Source organism: Gymnogyps californianus, chromosome 7 (assembly GCF_018139145.2).
Source record: "Gymnogyps californianus isolate 813 chromosome 7, ASM1813914v2, whole genome shotgun sequence".
NCBI classification, from domain to species: Eukaryota; Metazoa; Chordata; class Aves; order Accipitriformes; family Cathartidae; genus Gymnogyps; species Gymnogyps californianus.
In genome coordinates, this window is record NC_059477.1 from 16,835,162 (window position 1) to 16,854,091 (window position 18,930).

At 44.2% G+C, this 18,930-nt stretch overlaps 1 protein-coding gene across 1 annotated transcript in view; it reads right to left on the reverse strand.

Annotated features, from left to right (window-relative positions):
- ITPRID2 (ITPR interacting domain containing 2) overlaps positions 1-18,610 on the reverse strand; it is a 42,041-nt gene extending 23,431 nt beyond the window's left edge. The window contains exons 1-8 of the mRNA XM_050899790.1: positions 18,562-18,610; positions 12,971-13,020; positions 12,066-12,122; positions 9,271-9,307; positions 7,849-7,947; positions 7,126-7,334; positions 5,509-6,203; positions 1,814-1,886 (exon numbers count right to left, since the gene is read on the reverse strand). Coding sequence (XP_050755747.1) covers positions 1,814-1,886; positions 5,509-6,203; positions 7,126-7,334; positions 7,849-7,947; positions 9,271-9,307; positions 12,066-12,120 — 1,168 coding nt within the window. The 5' untranslated portion in view covers positions 12,121-12,122; positions 12,971-13,020; positions 18,562-18,610. The remainder of the gene's footprint in view (positions 1-1,813; positions 1,887-5,508; positions 6,204-7,125; positions 7,335-7,848; positions 7,948-9,270; positions 9,308-12,065; positions 12,123-12,970; positions 13,021-18,561) is intronic.
- Between the last annotated feature and the right edge of the window lie 320 nt (positions 18,611-18,930).

Here is an 18,930-nt window from a genome sequence, read left to right on the forward strand (position 1 = left end):
TTGCTAGTGAAAGTGGCATTCCACATTCAGACACAATGGCCAGCATTTTTAGTAAGTGACCACTAACTTTGGATGCCTTCAAACTTGGTGAGCACCCGCTCTCTGACAAAACAGGCCTCTATATTGTCTCATGTTGGACAACTTGCAAAAAAAATTGACTACTGTTTTTTAACATTTTGGTTAAGTTCTCCACCAAATGCTCTCCCTCTTGGCAATTTTACTGAAACCCATATAGAACAAAGTCCTAAGGTTTCCACATCTTCCAGGTGAAATAAAATGTTGGTCTCAGACTAACTTTTAGCAAACATGTAGGCTTACCATCAGCATTGACATCCTTGTTAGATAAGTCATAGAAAACTCCAGGCAATACTTGCATGATAACAAAGTGTCATCGCTAATCTATGCCAAGTGTATTGAGAAACGGGTGGGATATACCAGCTGGGAAACATGAGCCAGTATGCCCCGCTTCTGCCATACTGAAGACCCATTGCTAGAACTGCTGGTACCTTTCAGCAGGTACACACAGGACCACCTGACTTTTTTTTTCCTTGCGTGGAGGAAGAAGAGGGTAAGATAGCTACTGGGAACAGAAAACACAAAATTAGCATTTCAGAAGATGAAAAAAATGTATTTTTCTCCTCCCTGACTGCAGCTCATGGTTCCTTAAGTTGCCTTTCTCTGAAAAGCTCTTTCTGAAACTGCCGAGGCCAGGCAAACAAGAGACCTGACCTGTAAAGAGTGCATCTCTTTACATGTAATCACGTGAAGCATGTAATCATGAACTTTAAAATACAGCCAAGGGAGAAACGCTGGGAACAGTTAGAGATGCAGTTTCTGGTGGTCCTTCGTGGTGGCCTATGTGTGCAACAGAGGAAGACTAGCGAGTGCAATGCTGTGTTGTGCAAAACACTGCTGCACTAGTAGCACAAGTTATCTCTAATAACCAGGCATTAACCTTCAGCACTCATTCCAGAGCATTCTCAACCATATTAATGCAATTCAGCTGACAGTTCACAAGACTGTCAGTTCATTTGTGAAAAGGCAAATAAGATGATCTCTGTTTCTTAAGACAGGTTTTTCTGCCTCTCTTTAGTGTCTAGAGATGCTAGTCACGTTTCACCAGGAAATTGCATCGCAGCTAAGCATCTCACTAAATGCAACAAGCTCTATTTCTTCTTTAATTACACGTAACAGCTAGAGAACTGACTTCACTTGCCAATGTTGGGCAAAGTAACAATCACAAAGTTAACTTAAAGATCAGCTTTGTCCCTCTCCCAAGCCATAAAATACATAAATAAGACTTTGAGATGAAAGCACAAACTGAGCGAGCCACAAGAGTCAGTGCACAGAGTTTCCCACGTGAAGGACTACAATTTCCACGTGGGTGCAGAAACACCAGTCTTCTGTGCAGCCAGCTTGCAGATGGAGCAGTAGTGCATAGGAAAAAGCTGGATGTATCATGCAATTTAGGTTTAAAACAATATAATTTTAGTTTAAATGGGTATCTTGAATTACAGGATCTGCCAGGGAAAAAAAATCCCACACAATCTGAATTAACATTTCAGTCCCTCTGAGCTATCATCAATTGTACAAAAGTGAAAACAGCCAGTGAGGTTATAGGGCTGTTGTCTTGCCTGTAATTTGGTTGCCACTTTGCAGTAATGTTCTGTGATTTAGCTGAAAAAGAAACCCAGATCTTTTTTATTTCTAAAGAGGAAAGAAACTTTAGAAATTTTAAATATCTGAATCAGCATTTTAAAGAGGGAAGGACACTCAGCAGACTGCTGTCTCCTGGGAGTTGAAGTCTACTCACCTTTCCTTGACTTGGTCACTGCTAGCTGGTGAGAAGCTGGAACGTGCGGTAGATCCCCCTCTGTACTCTGGATCTATCGGGAAGAGGAGATGAATATTTTGTCAGGCCAACTGGAATATGTTCCTGTGCTTAAAAATGCCCAAGCTATATACACGACACATGGGGGGGGGGGGGTTGTTGTTGGGTTTTTTTTTCCTCCAGTCCAACAGCCTGCAATGATTGAGGGAGCAAATCATATCTCCTTGAACCAACGTATTATTTCATCAGGTACTCAGCAATGCTCCTGTAGGAGAACAGTGGTCCTTAGGACAGCATCTCCCACTCACAGCACAGGGCTCTCCTCTGGTTACATTCATCGTGCAAAAAGACCTGGAAATCACATCCTGTGACAACACTGAGAGTTCTGAGTTCCTCTTTGATGAAAGACTAAAATAACTGTGTGAAAACAACTTTGACCACCTTTACGCTACTGTCTTTTCCATTCAGCACTCTTGGCCCCTCATTTGAATATAAAGAACAAGCAAAATACATTTAGAAAAACATATGAAGAGGTCAGCACATAAGGATTGGTGTCTGCTGCCCTACCAACTATTTCCCACAAGCCACCAATCCTCCAGAAGGACCCAGACCCTGCCAGAACCTACTCCAGACTTCACCACACCACTACTCATGGAAATACTTCTTGTGTCTTCCAGTACAAAAAAGGAAGATAATATATTCAGAGCCATGCAGATTTCAACTGGGAAACTTAAAACTACATGAAAATTAATCCTATTACTTAATCACTTTGTGAAACACAGTCTTATTAAGAAAGCAGTTCTCAGACAACTGTTCAAACAATGAAAAGAATATGCCTAAAATCTCAACAGGGAGGCCTTTGTTTAGTTCAAAACATAGAATATGTTTTCTCTTTTGTGTGCTCTGGAGAAAATCCTAATGGTTCACATGCAAGTCTACACACACAAAATCCCCAACCCAACTACCCCCAACCCTTCCCTCTAACAGGCTGCCTGCCTAATTTCAAAATTACCAAGCAATGAAATTTTCATCTCCATTTTTGATCAACTTAAAAATGTAAAATCAGGATACTGATGGTTTTAAGCCCAAATTAGTATTTGGCTAAAGAAGCAGCTATATTTGCATTGATACCATGTGTATAGCAGCCACAAGGGTGCATTTTCTCAGTTACAAGGGTTTCGAGAAGTACTTGGCCTGAACTTTTCACCATTAATAAGTGAACAGCATTACTCTTGCACAATAAATCAAGAGGCTTCTGTTCCTTTAGGAGGTGAAGGCTGTACCAAAGGGGTAAATCCTTATTTTGTCCAAATGCAGGGGAGCACAGAAGGGGCTCACCATTTAAGTTTAGGAAAAATTTTTAAAAATTAAAAGAAAAAAGAGGAACAGCAAGTAATCTTACAGGCCCTTTGATCGGACTGGCCTTCCAGGAAAGGTGTCTTGATTTTCTCAAACCTCCCGGTTTCCGATGGCTAAATTTGCAGCCTCCCAACAGCTAAGCCTCTTCTCATCTAAATACCCTCCACCTCCTGTCCTTGGCGGGGAGACAGCATCCTGGCTGCGTCCGCAGCACGGCGCAGCTCCACGAGCGTGCAGAAGCACTCCCCTCTCCTTCCCCATCCCTTCAGCCAATATTGATGCTGGTAAACGACCTTCGGGACTGTAATTGGCCACCTTAGGAGTGGGTGTTTGGGGGAAATCCTGCCCTGACTCACTCCCGCACTAGCTATCTTCACAGCCACAGACTTCCGAAGGGCGCTTAAACCTCCAAGGCATTCGTAAGCATGGAAAGAGCTTCCTTGATATATCTGTCATCCTCCTCATGCGTATGAATGTACTCCAAGCCAAGCTGGGAAAAGGGGGGGAGGAGTTATTGTCACTGTTTCTAATACAGTTTATTGTTCATTATACCCTGCTTAGAGACGCACAAAAATAAAATCACGCTGCCAGGTATTGTTCTAAAGTTTCTTCAACAGAACTGAATCCCTCCCTCCCAGGGATCTGTAGGCGGCTGATATGTATATATTATACTGCATAAACAAAAATTCACCACGATCCCATTCCACATCGCATGTTGTCTTGCCAAAACAGCTGTGTTTATGCCCTGGCATCATTGCAAAGTGTGTCAACCAAAACTTCGCAAATGCATTGCATTTGGCTTGTGCAGAATTCAGCAAGTCTTCTTTACGTCATAACCCTTTACAGTCCAACTTATTCTGAAGCAAAATTCCATTCCTTTCTTTTTTTTAATATATATATTAGTTGTTTCAACTTTGCCCAAGAGTACAAAAAAATGGATTTCTCCTCTGGGATACGTAGCAAAATGCATTGCCACTCAGACCCCTCCCATTGTGCCAACGCAAAGATCTGTGCAGCTACACAACAAACTGGATCAAGAAAATTATCTGGCTGAAAACTAAGCCAGGAAAAATAAATAAATCAAAATACACTGGGTTTCTTTTTCCCCTCTCAACTGGACCAGTCCTTTGTTCTGGTTCAGTAGATAGCCACACAACATGTGGGTGAGGACACACAGGCACAAACAAGTGGCAGAAAGTACAAGAGGCTGGATTACCTTCTTCTACTTAATGAGTGCCTTCAGCTACAACATTAGTTGATCTAGAAGAGCTCTGAATGACAATACAACACTAGACAGAGTATCTACTAAATCATCACTTCATCATTTTGCTGTAAAACTCTGGGGGTTTTCTGTTCACTTGCTTTCTTCACTCATTTCACCAATGAAATCACAATCCTTCATTTTACATATCTATTTCACACAGACAAAAAAGTTAGCTGCTGAACTGTTAACAAGAGCCACTTCGAAATGTGTCCACAAAAACATCTACTAAGTTAAGACAGATCTTACAATTTAAGGTGCGAGTCTATGCAAAAAATTGCATTCTTGAATTTGTAGGCTGTGCGTTTACTAGCCTAATAAACAAAACACTTACAGGAACCTAGGAATTAAAATCCCTTTGGGACAACTATCAATCAAAAAATGGATACATGCATTTATGAAGATATTAAAAGGCAACTAGTACAGAATTTGTAATTACACCATCGCCAAAGGCACATCAAACAGCAACTTTCAGTGTGCTAATTTCCAGAGAACACAGAAATCAACAAACAGTAGATTGTCATCAAAACCAAAAGTTGCACAAGATGAGCACCTCACTCTACATGATAGCCCCTTCCCCTTTCATGCAACAACACTCTTGCTCCATCCACAAATTTATCCTTAATCAATATCAATTAATAAACTGAATTACTTTTAGGCAACAAAAATAATGACATCCAGTTAGCAATTTAAGCAAAGTAAAAATTTAAAACCAAAGGCTTTTATATATACAAAGCCCAACCTAGATCTATTTCCACAGGAAAAGTTCCTAGCAGTTATGTCAGTGATTGCAATTACCTGAGCTTGATGAAAAAAAGAAAGAGAACTTTCCTGCTGACTCTCAGGAACAACAACAGCAGCAGCACCAAGTTATTTCATTAAGAGGATCAATCAGAGCAGCCTACCGAGAGAGAACGACAACTATCCTATCACTCAGAGAATTTAAAGTATGCCTGGAGAAAGCACTGTCAACTACACAGGAGGGAACATTCCTCTGCCGGCAGCCAGCAAGTTATGTAAACTGTATGCAAAAACAAAGTCATATATCTCCACCTACCTCTTCCATCTCAAAGGAGTCCTTCTGCTGCAGCATTAGATTCATTATGGACGGGTTTGTGAGGGGAGCACAGGGGTCTCTACCTGGCGATGCTGCGGGCAGCCTTTGCGTCGGGGCACTGCTGTTGGATGTACTGGAACTGCTGCTGAGGCTTGGCGAGTCCAAAAGACCAGATTCTTCACACTGTCTATCCTGGGCGCTTGCCAACCTGCTGCTTTGCACATCTGCTGGAGGCGCAGTACCCTCTTGCTTATCATCAGTCCCAGCAGGAAGGTTTGCAGGTTTATGTGTGTCCGCAGCATTTGTCTGACTACTGGCTATCTCCTCCTTTACAGTAGCCAAAAAAGATGGAGAGTCTTTCTTTTTAGAGTATTTTGGCAATTTAGATTCATTTTTAACATCATTTTCCTCACTCCCTGGTTCAGCTGGACTTTTCCCTTTTTCAACAGGTGAAGGAGTTGAGCAGCCGCTACCATCGGCTTGCTGTGCGCCGCACAGATTGAGCTTTGACAAGGTCTTCATTAACCGACTGGCTGTATTGCTGCGATTTAAAGGGGGAGGGCTGGATGCCTCTTTGCTGGAAGACACTGAATTCATACTACCAATTTTCTGCAAAGGAGTCCCAGAGACTTGAGAATACAAAGAAGAAAAAGCATTGGCCACAGTAGTAAGCACTTCAATCTGACGAAAACGACCTGCACAAGAACAAAACATAAGGCAGAGTTTACAAGGATGTTTGCTGCCATCACATCCCAGACCTGTTGATCCATCTCTACATGATGGTTTGAATTCTCAGCGACTATATCTGAACAGGGAATTTTCATCATAACCTCTGCCCACCCCCACCCCCCCCAAATCTCCTCCTACTTATATCAAGGGCCCCAAAGGTTGACTGAACACTGCCTAGTCCCGTAAAGTGAAAGTGATATCACACAGTATGAAAAAATGGAAAAAACTTTGCAGGAGTCTTTACTAAATGCACAACAGCAGCATGGAAAGCTTTCACAAAGCAAAAAAGGGACACAGGTACGCAAGTGCAAGTTAATTTACAAAGTGCTAGGAAGAAAAGGGTTACTTACATTGCTCTCTCCATCTACAGCTACAAGAGGACATTTCAGCTATGCCCTCATTTCAGCAATGCTCATTACTGACCTAACAAAGCTCCTGTCCAAGTCAATAGAAATACTGGCCCAGATTTCAACAAAGACAGAAGTAGGTCGCTGCTGACAGCTTTCAAAAATCCCACCCGGATACTGAAGAACACAAGAAACAGACGCATATTGCTATTTGTTTCAGTGCTCTAAAGCTACAACAGAAGACACGCTTAGGAGCAAGAGACAGGAATGATACAAACCAGAAGACAGTATATCTTACAGGATGCCTTTCAGTTCCCTCCCCCACTATAAACCCCTTCCCCTCACCTCAAGGTGTACGACACTGATGGTCACCTCTTGCCATATTTAAGACCAAGCAAGAGTTTTATTATGGATTCTGAATGGAATTTGGCCTTTAGGCTGTAAAGGGGGTTTGCCAGAATATTAGATAGACACCTTCTTTTGGGGTTGTTTACATAGTTCAAAAACTTAAAAATAAACTTTGCTTCAAAACCATACTTACTTGTTAAAGCAAAATTTGGATTTTCCACTTCCATGCGCTGTATTTGGGCATTCAAAAACACTTTGATATCTATCCCTCTGGCAAATGATGATGAATTAAAAAATCTTGCTGGAATTTTTGAAGCAATATCTGGTTCATCTCTTCCAAACCCAAGGTTATAGAGCACTTCTTCAGGATCTTCCTCATAAAGCTCCAGTAACTCAGAAACACTAGACAAATGAAAAGATGTTTACTATCTACTTGTCTCCTTTTAAGAACCAGTCCCTTCTGTCCACCTGGTAATTCAGCCCAGTAGCCAGCTTGGTCTGTTGAACTTTTGACTCCTACAGCTCAGCCTACTTTAGGAAATAATTGTGGAGATCTCTGCATCTGAAGTTTTCGTTCCCACCACCAGAGCCATCAGCCCAGACACATCTCAGATCCAATCCTGTCATTTGTAAAGTCAGCCCTTATTCTGCAGAGCTCCAATTTTAAAATGTCATTTAAATTTCAGACATTTCTAAAATTTAGGCCCATTTGTTAGTATTTACTGCAAACCACAGTTGAAAACAAATAGCAGTTTTTCAAGCCACCAAATGAAAATTCCCTTCTCGGCTACTAAACGCAACAATGCACATAGATCAAGCCAAGTCCGTTTAACTGAGGAACAGAAGTTTTGCCAGCAAAACACAGCCAAATTCCACTGAACTGTGCCATGACCTTCAAAGCATAGTACCCTTTTACCTTGAAACAGTCGCACTGCTTTTTCCAGAGCCGGTGGAGTTCATACTTCTCCCCTTCTGGTGGAACTGCAGCCTCCTCTCCTTCGCCAGCACACCATTGCTGTCAACACAAACAGAGAAGACGCCTGCGATAAATCCCTTTCGTTTGGGGACTCGATTCTCTGTCTCGGAGGAGAGCTAAGCCTCCAGCGCTGCTGAATTTCTCTTTTCCCCTTCAGTGTTATCTGGTTTATATTAGCCATGTCATTTATTGAAATACAATAACAAAAGCGAACCCTGGGATGCCTCAGTAAAAATGTACATAGACGGCAAGAATTTGAAGGCAAATGCAAGCTGAGAAAACAAATCCCTGATCTCCCCTTGCTGCCCCACCCTCCCCGATCCCACCCTCCTCCAGCGAGGAAGCCCGGCCTTGGGTGAGCTGCCCTGCCCTGCCTTTCCCTGCCTTCCCCATGCCGCTGCCTCCTCCAGCAGGACCACCTCTCCATGGCAGGGCCAGCTCCCCATGGCAGGGCCAGCTCTCCATGCCTCGGGCACCCAGCTCCCCCTCACCCCCAGCTGCACCACAAGGCTGCGAGCTGCCCCAGAGGTGGCCGGGGAAGCTGAGGAGGCTCCAGGCTGGAGTAAATGGAGCAAGATGAGCTCCAACCCACACTGCCGGCCAGTTTCTTTCCCAATCCCAAACTATTTCCTCCCTGCATCTGGAGAAGCCGCCTCAGCATTAGGTGGTACCTTGGGCTCAAACGTACTGTTACTGCCAATCTCTCTGGTGCACAAACCTTCCCAGGGTGAATTTTACCGTACAAATCCTAACACACACACACACACACACACACAGAACAGACCGCCACTGAGAAACCAAAGATGACAGAGGATTCACCTAAAAGCACATTTATGGAGCCCGGCTCAGGAGGAGTAGCGAGAATGCTGCCCACACAGGCTGTGCTGGTATTTGCTCAAGTCTCAATGGGGTTTTAGTTTCAGCACATTTTATTTGGAAGCTTTCCCTGTAAAGCAGGAGCCTCTCCTCTCTCAAAGTCTTTTTTCCCCCCACTCCCAAAGGACATCTGCTGTGCAAGGTAGAACTAATTCTCCCTTGAAATTTCTGAAATGGTGAGGGATCAGTGAGGCAAAGAAGGTAAATCATACTAAGTTACTTAGATTTGTAATTTCTCTGTTTTCCTCCTGCTACCCCAAAAGCTACGTCAGGTCTGCTGGAAGAATAAAAATCTGCATTTTTTTTCTGCATCTCCTAATGACTGTTTGTGTTATCTGGATCTTCTCCTTCCCTCTCACGTAAACAGACATGAGCAGAAGAGCTTTAGCTGTGAGGTAGCCTCCATGACTTCCACTGCCCCCTCTCCCTCCCGCCCTCCAGTATAAATATTTCTCTGAAGTAAACAAACAAAAAAAAGATGTTTACCATGTTTCCATTTGGGTATCACTCTGTAGATGATTAGCTGTAGAGAAACAAGAAGAAGTTACACACAGACCTCTTCAGAATTACACTTCCCACAACCAGTATGAAGAAGCAGGCAGCAAGCACGTTCACGAATACTCCCGCGTAAGTCAGATTTTTCTCCTCCCATATAAATGTGATTGTCAAGGGTTTCTAGTATACTGCTGACATAAAGATGATCTGGTTTATTCACGCTCTGTTTAAAATAAAATCTCACATGGACACACGTTTACATACTGTCATTAATCATACTAACTTGAAATTTAACGTGTGGTAAGCTAGTAATTGTTATACAAACCATTTACGGTTTTGCGATTGAAGACGCGATTACCAGCTGCAGGGCTGTTCCCGGGCGGGAAGGGGAGGAGGAGAAGCAGGCACGCGAGGATTGCTCCGGTAGAGAAAGTAAAGGACATAAGAAAGGCAGCTGGCCCACGGCCAGGTACTCAGACTATATTTGTTAGTCTTTTCATCAGCACAGACCGCGCTCAAAGCAGGGCAGGGCCCCGGCTGCCTGAGCTGTGCAATCCATGGACAAAAGAGGTGAAGCCTGTGGAGCTGACGGGACCAGTGGCCACACTCGAAGTCAAGGAGGCTCTGGAGGGAGGCTGGCCGCCAGATACCAAGCACCTGGTCACCTGCCTCCGACAGGGAAGTCAGCACTTTCTGCAGCTGGATCGCCCCAGCTCCACATGCGAAGATCCCAGGCAGCATTATTCTTTCAGAAAATCAACACCCTCTCAAGCCAGAGAGTTGAGCCCCAGCCTTAAATTATGGGTTTCCCAAAGAGGCAACTCAACATCAACCAACTTGCCCCAGGAGACAGGCAAGGAGTGCATATATGTTATAGCGGCCCTCAGAATCAGCTACAAAAAGAGCAAAGTGATGTCAAACGTGCTGCCAGGAAAACCCTGCATCTCCACTCGCTGTGCCAGTGGGGTACAGTCAGCAACTGAGAGCAAAACATGGAAACCTCACAACCTCTCTCTTCTTTTCAGCAGCATCACGAAGAAACTTAAATGTACACAAAACGCAGACGCCACATCTCTTTTTTTTTATATTCTTGCCTATAATATGAAAGTAAGCCTCTCTATATGGATTAGCTGGTGACTAGTTTGAACAGCTAAACCATGGGTTTTAACAGCTCAGTAGGGGGCTGGGGTTACAGGACCCTGCCCGATGCCCTCCGTACCATTCACACAGGGCTCTGGCTTGTATCTGGATTCAGGCAGTCATAGATGCACAAGGGCAGGCCATTCATACCAGCCTCAAAGGGGCTGTCTGTCCAGCAGGGCACGCAGTGCTGCTCCAAGCAGCTCTGTTGTCCCCTTGTTCTCGGATGGGAAGAAAAGCCCGGCAGAAACACCCGCATCCTTACCCAGGAAAATCAACCAGCGATTCTAGTATTGGGACCTTTGTCATCGGAAAAGGAGGGAAGTGACCTTCCCCCTAAATCATGCTAAAGGCTCATAAAAACCAGAAATCCTTGGCAATGATAAGGGGAAAAAATTGAAAAGAAGAAAGTGACATGAGGTTTTAAAATGTACTGACTCTTGTATTCTTGGTCTTATGCTCAGAGTTGGATTATCGTTACAAAGAAACTTTTCCTATGAAATGTTTGTACTGCAGGCAATCTAACAAGTGGAAAAGACTGTCAGAAAGAAAATTTAATCTTATTTAATCTATTGCAGTAAGGGACTCATTTACTGCTTCTCCATCATTATCAGAGCAAGGTCATTATCAGATCAACTGTTTTCCTTAGAAGTCTTGAATATTTAAAAATTAAAGCTATTTCCTTCCTCCAGGCCCTGTCCCACTACTTTGACACCACTGGCAAGACTGCTGTGGAAAAAAGGGCTTTCTACTATACAAGTTCTGACACTTTGCAAAAGCTGTAGTTCAAAAAACATTAAAAACTAAAAGAGGGAGTGGTTTTGCCCCCCCCTTTTTTTTTTACACTGAAAACAGATATTGTCTTCTATCCCTTCTGCAGACAACACCAGGACCTGGTTTGTGAGACTGGTTTTTGCTATTTTATTTAAAGATGCTGCTGTTAGAACAGGATCCACAGTGCTTTTGTTTGTTTGTTTGTTTATGGACACCTCTAACCCATGATCAACAGAGAGGCTAAAAATCTTTTTCTACAAAGAAGTCCACCATGAACAGCCACATCCCCTTCCCCTTAAAAAAGGGAACAGAAAGAAAAGGCAAGCAGCTAGAGACAGCAAAGTGTATATCATGGCTGATCCAAAATACTTACTCAGCTTTGGAGCTTTTCATTTTTAAAAGCACTTAGCCCTTAATGGGTTTGCCTCTTGGCTGACAAAATTTCATTCCTCCTTTCAAAAGCCCACACATGCCACTCCCAAGGGATTCAGTGGAAGTGGGGCACGCATGGCTGCCAAGAGTAACCCATGGACAAGAAGAGCAAGTAGGAGAAACCACTTTCTCACAGCCTCAGTGAGTGCTCCAGGCTGTGCTGCCGCTGTGGGCATTAAAATGAGAAGGCAGAAACGAATTCAGGGCTGCCTCTGACCTTCGGGTTAGACCAGAATGTTTAACACCAGTGATAGTCTAATAAACTCAAAAAGCAAATCTTCCTGCATTTTTCTATTTGCTTCATGCTGGTTTTCTAGCCAGCTTTATCAACTGCCTTTGACCAGAAGGGAAATGCTGTCTCTCAAAATAAGAATCAGATGACTGAACATAATTTTTTTTTTTTTTTTCTAGAAAAAGAGTCATAATCCTGCCACACCCACCTTCGGCTCCCAGGGATAAGTCATCTTCAAAACTTCCTCCATTTCTCACCAGCATGCCTGAAAACATACAGTTAGCAGTTCAACAACTAGAATGCTGCAGTGTTTTCTTTCCAACAGCTTAACGAAAGATATTAGCAAGACACTTCAGTTGATACAACAGGATATAGCCAGACTATATTTATAATCCTTGCATTACTCATACAGTAAAAACGCACTAAGAAGTGAGAAGTTACATTTGAGAACATAGAAAAATTATTTTGAAAGAGAACAACAACACTGCTTTAGTTTTGTGCTCAGAAACATCCCCAAGACGATGTGCAAGCAAATTAATTGCAAGTGGGAACCTGGAGGTACGACCCAACACATTTGTGCCTTCCGCTGCTACGTTATCTATCCTCCAGACATCTTACCAGGGGGATCCAGAGTCTGAGTCCAGTTTAGGCATTCCCCTCTCTCGCCCTGTACCGGATTAAGAGTTGAAGCGAAGACTCCAGGCACAGCAAGTAATTCCTCTGCACCCTGTCACTACCTGCACATTCTCGCTGTACTTTGAACTTTAGTATTCGGACCTGCTCAGATAGTGAAATTTTCAGGTGTGGCAACCAGAGTCATTAGAGGCAGAGACTGCCTAATGCTTGCCAGCTTGGAGAGGAAATTACAACCTCCCCGTTCTGCACATTTTGGGGGTTTTTTTAGGGCTTACTAAACTCTCCAGAAAGACTTATTCAGGATCTTTTCCCCCTTCTCTGGTTTCTCGTGCACAACTGCTTCACAGTGAGAATAACTCAGCAACGCTGACTAGGCTGTGGTTTGTGCTGCTGCTGAAGAGCTGAGGTCTCAGGTGAACGTCCACGAAAGCACAGTTCCCAGCAAAAGAGATTTCAGTAGGTAAAGCCTTTCCTTACCCTTCAACAGAGGATTGCTTTGCTCATCCAGGGAGGCTCCCAGAGGCGTTCTGAAACCACAGAAGAGATTAATACTACTTAAAAAACTTGCTGCTTCATGTCCTTCCTTACAGTGTGTAACAAGCTTGTGATAGCAGCAGTTGTCCCTCCCTCCGCCCCCAGAAAGCACAAACATCTGAAGACTGGCAATAACTTCCTAAACAATCCCCAGCCCTCTGAACAAACACACCTTGTAGGGAAAAACAACAAAACAGGTTAATAACAACTGCAACACTCAAACACCAAGCAGTGGCAAAGCTTTGGGGTCAGCAGCCTTCTGTCGAGGAAAATCATGGGCTTCTCAGCAAAACACCCGGAAAAAATGAGCATGGGTTTTTGAATGGACTAATTCAATCATCTCATTCATATGACAAAAACTGTTGCCATTTTTCTAAACATTTAAAACTTCTTGGAGAGAGGGGTCAGAAGCTGTATTTGGTGATCAGGAACAAGTTAAAAATCTTGACAGCTATGTTAGCCGTCACTTGCCAGTTCTGATACTTAACAGACTCTTCACATTGGCTCTTATTTGGATGATCCCTCCTACTGCTGCTCCCTGAAGGGCAGGGGATTTGCTGAACCTCATGGTGCCCAAAAGGAGCAGCAGAAACTGCACAAATGACAGGTCCAATCCCTCTCTGGGTTCACGCTACACTTGTTGACACTAGCTGGATGCCTCCACATCTTGTCTCTGAGACATGTTTAACCAAAGGCCTGACACTATTTAGTAGCGCAGCATTAACTCTCAAAGCCCAAAACAAATTCAGAACTATAATATTCATAAAGAAGGGGAAAGTAGATGATCTATGTACCTATATTATGTATGTTTCATTTGGGTTTTTAATTAGACAAACACATAAACCTGCCCAAAGACCTGAAAGTAAACAGTGCTCTGATACCGTATTTGTTTTGGTGCCATGGCCAAATTAAGCAAGGGAAGTTTGCATCTGCTTTCTAACAGACCTTACGCTTCACAACCTTATTTTTCTTTCCCCTCTGAAAAGGGTTCACTCTTTCTACACGTGGCCTGCTGATAGGGAGCAAGCTCACTTCGACGTGTCTTTTGCGAAGCAAAGCAAAGCCCCACCACGGTGAGACGGCAAGGCAAACAGCCAGAGCATCCAGGTGCACGAGCATGTTTCGGGTGACAGGACAGACTCTGCCAAGGCTCAGATCTCCCGGGTTTCTGTGTGTCTGTCCTCTCAGGGTTTGAAAAAACTTAGGGCATATTGTCTAAACCTGTCACGCTACAACAGGCCTTATATTCTGAGGCAATAACTATGCCGGTTGTTTACTCTCTGGCTTTGATGGGTGCGCTCCCATCCTTCTCCCTCTCCTTCTCTGGTGGCTACTTCCACATCTCTACCTTTTCAATGCAGAAACTTGCTGGCAGCGACTTTAACAGCCAAGGTCAGTGCTGCATGCACCGGCTGGCAGAAAACGGTAAAAGCAACCACCGAAGCTGGCATTTTCTTTCAGAAGTTAAGTCCGTCAGCCCTACAGCATGTCAGCAGTTACTAGAAAAGCAGCCCTGTCAACCACCCATCTGCTGCCCTGCTTGTACTGCTGCACACAGACACAGCTGCCTTATACCCCCTCTGCCTTTGAAAAACTTGCATTTAAGTACTAGACACAACACAAGTTTAAACAAGGGACAAGCATCCACACAAAAATCCTCTTGGACAACAGCACGGACAGCTCTGCCTTTCTGTGCCAGGCTGTTTTTCACCAGCGAGGCCCACGAGCCAGGTTGGCCAGCTCTGTCTCAGACTAGCCCTGTGCACTTGGGAACGTTAGGGCTGGGGGACCCTTCCACTTGCTGGGCTCTCAGGACGAGGTCTCCCCACCGGAGACACATCACGGCAGGTCCCCAGCACGTCCCGGCAGCCTTTCTGCGGCGGCTGGGGAGGAGCGGCATGGGGAGGCCAACAGCAACCGGAGGGCAGCCAGAGCAAAGAGCAAGTAAGCGGGTGTGTGCCTGGATCAGTTTTCCATTTGCGTTCACTCATTTCCTATTGTATTTTAACATATATGGCAATAACTTCTCTCAATATCAGTCTACAAAAGAACTGAATGAATTCTCGATGCCCACGTTGCCATGGGACGTAGGTACTGAGCAGGTAAGAGGACCATAGGCAGCCTCAAGGCTTCCTCTCATCCCAGAGGTTTGTTTGCTCAGCTACCAGTTGTGGTAGGGTGGTCTTCAGCAACGGGACAAGGGTTTTGCACTGTGCTGTGAAAGTGTTTAAACCTCAGCTTTTAAAGCCTTAATTGGGCAGGAGCCATGTTTATTTTAAACTTGAAGCAAAAAATCTCTTCTTTCTGAGGCATTTCAAGAACTCACTTCCTGCATATCTACAGGAGATGGCTCCTAAATACCTCCTGCATCCCGTGTATTACTGGCAGAGTTTAAATATACTCAATCAAAATAATACACGTCACCATAAAGTTGACAAAAATTTCTTCTTTTCTATCAGTATAATACAAACACTTGTGTTTCCTGTCTTAGCTTTACAAGAGTTAAAATGAAAAACCTTTGTAAGCTTTCTTATTACTTCAAAATGCCTTTTCAAAGTACCAGGGAGAGAGCAAAGGATGCCTTTCTCAAAGGCATGCGATTCCCAAAACGTGAATGAACCAGAAACTTTGGGTAGCATCTGACATTTCTTATGCCTCCATAATTCTTATCACAGTGTGATACATACTTGCTTTTTTGTTTTGTTTTCCCATTGGTTGTTTTTTTTAAAAAAACAAAAACCATGTGTCTACCAAGTTAAATAGCATGGGATATTAGGAACCCTCCTTTCTCCTCCAAAGCAGATGCGAAACAGAGATGCCAAGTAATAAGAGCCCCAAACCGCTAACATGAATATCAAGGGACAGCTAGTAATTCTTTTTATCCATGTTATAACACTGTCGATGCTTTTGGAAACAAACAAAGGAATAAATCTTGTAAGCAGATCTATTTATGCAGTGAGTTGATATTAAGTTTTTTTGTGCTGCTGCCAACTCAAACCAGAAAATGAGATTTTAAAAGTGCCAATTTTCTTCTGATGTACATTTCACAAAAGCTTATACAAACTCAGACAAAATGGGAAGGACTGCTTTTAGAAAATATGTAACAGAGAAAATACTTTATTTTAGTAACTGAATGTTCACTTGTAGTAACGGTTATATTTTTGCAACAGAGCTAACTTGTAAGAATGAGGTGGTGCGATGGACCAGAAATAGAAGCTCCGTCTGCCTGTGTTGCCCACACTTTGTAGCAATCAAAGCTCCACAGCAAAAACAGTGTTATTAAACAAATAAGAATTTTCAGGGAGGAGAACAACTGCAAATTTCACAAGAACTGTTGTTTTTAAGTATTCTTTTTTAAACAACGCACTACAGTATCTGTAGGGCTATTCTGTCATCTGTTAACACTGTCCTCTTTTCTTATATACATTGTTATCAAGAGACAATCAGTTCAGGGTTTCTATACATACAGTCACTTTATAACAGTGCAAGTTGAATAAACATTTTACTGCACATACGAGCTACTGCTCGCGTGTATATTAGATACAAAAAAATGAAACCATTCTGCAGTTCTAAAACACAAGGGACTGTGCACCACTTCAGGCAGCTGGGATTGCACCTCCCAGATATCAAGCGCATATGCATGCACTCTGCACGTTACAGAGTCAGAGGCTAGCTCCAGTCTGAATAGCTTGGTTTAAGAGATCTTTAAAAAAATTGAAATTTTATCTTTCTGAGGAGAACACAAGATTCTTCTGAAAAGATTTACAACAGTAAATATCTATACTTTAAAAGACTTCTGTGGAAGGGCCACAATGGGTTTCACAAACATGCATTAACTAAATTTGCATCTCCGTATTAGCAAAAGGGTAAACTCGTGCTTTATTTCCTTATGTGTAAAATATGGAAAGAGAGTGTAAAATAAGATTCCCATATTTTGGGAATCAACTGCCAGAGATGCAAACACATTCCACAGAAGTGTTTGGTGCCAGTTTTAACAACAGATAGTTACAAGAGCACAGGAATAAAACTGCAAGCTTTGTGTTATTACTCAGGATTTGTGACCATCTATTAGATGTTCACGTTGTCAGTTTGCAGTTTTGTGCTCTTCCTTAAATTCTGTATGGAAATGGTAAGGATCACAGGGCCAGGGAAGGTTCTAGACAGAAATCCTGCAGATATGGAGAGAAGCGGCACTGCAGCATTAGGAAGAATTTCTCCCTCAGGGGCCTCTTCCCCCTCCACTCCTCCATTTTTTTGCTCTCCCCGCTCAAAAAATACTTCTAATAAAGCACTGAATTCATAACACTTATTTTTAAGGATATACTTTGCTAGACCAACAGGACACCAGATTTCAGGTAAAGTCAGAAAAATCTTCTTCCATTCTGGCATTCTGGAAGAACAGTCTGTCAGGTCTGAAGATCATATTTTAGGGATACATTATGGTTTCAAGCCTCTAGCTGCGAACACCCTCTCCAAGGCACAGCCTGTAAAGATCTGAAGAAAACTATACCAAGGACCCTGTAGCTATAAAGCAACCCCCACTTCAGTTACAGGAGTAAGCTCAGTCAGTCGCTTACTAGATCAAAGATCACAAAGGCACAGCTAATCTCAGAGGTAAATTTTCATCTTAACGTAGCTGCTCTCAAAAGAAGGAAACCAGAAATATCAAGTAGGAGAGGTCTTGAAATGTCATTGTTAGCTACTGGAAAGCTAATTGTTAGCTTCTCCCCATCAACTCTGGCTCCAAGGGCTGCTAGGACTGAATGGAGAAAAAGACGGGACAAAAGCAGCTGCTACTAGGTGTAGCATTTATGCTTTTATGTGACTGAGGATGAAGAAAAAGCAATGCCATCAGCCTGTTCCAAACACCAAGGAAGTCTTTTCTAACAGTAACAGAAACACGGAATATATATACCACATCTCAAGTTAAGGATGGCAGAATGTTGAGAGAGGCTTGGATAAATCAAGTTAGTCTAAATTGTGCCATCACTCCTGAAGACCCCTAAGCACAGAGGCCATAGCCGTGGAAGCACCGTTTCTTTAAATCTGCAGCAAAAACCAGGCAAGGCAACAGGGGAGGCTTTAAACTGGAGCCCCTCGGTGAGATACAGAGCAGCAAATAACGCTGCCTTCCTTACCCTCAACTGAGTTCCTCCCTCAGTGGCTGAAAGTCTTCAGCCTCATTAATGAGACACCGAGGAGAGAAAAGGTGCCAAAAGCCAGCTCATACGCTATTGCTCCGCTTGTAACCCCAACTAAAGGTATAACCCATACAATACCAAAGGCTACTTATACTCCTGGAAGGCTCGTGACAGCGCCGATGACAAACACCGCTCCGGAGCGCAGAGATGCCCACGCTAACCCACGGGAGAGCACACCGCCGAGATTTCCTCCCCTCCGCGACGTGGGAACTGCCCGGCCCGCCAACCCGCGTGGGGGACCGCGGGGCCGCGGGCTGCGGCCCCGCATCCGCAGCGACCCGCTGGCGGGAGCCGGAGCGGGGCGGCAGGGGCAGGCTCGGCGGGAGCACCCACCTGCAGTCCTTCAGCCATATCGCGATCTTCTCGTTGGGAACGCTGTGGCCTTAAGGGCAGAGCAGGAGAGAAAAGCCGACAGTCAGTAACAGCCCGTCCGTCAGGGACGGCCCGCCGCGGCCCCCCGAGGCCGCCCCCGCTGCCGGCCCGCGGGGGTCCCGGGGGTCCCAGCGGCCCGCGGGCTGCCGCCCGGCCCCGCCGCCCCCTGGCACTGACCTGCTTCTGCGGCCAGCGGCAGCTCTCCGCCGGCGAGATCCTCCTCCTCTTCCTCCTCTTCTTCCTCCTCCTCCTCCTCCTCCTCGCCGCGGGCCAGCGCCGCCGCCGCTGCCGAGAAATCCTCCGCTTCCGACGCCTGCCAAGAGTCCCGGC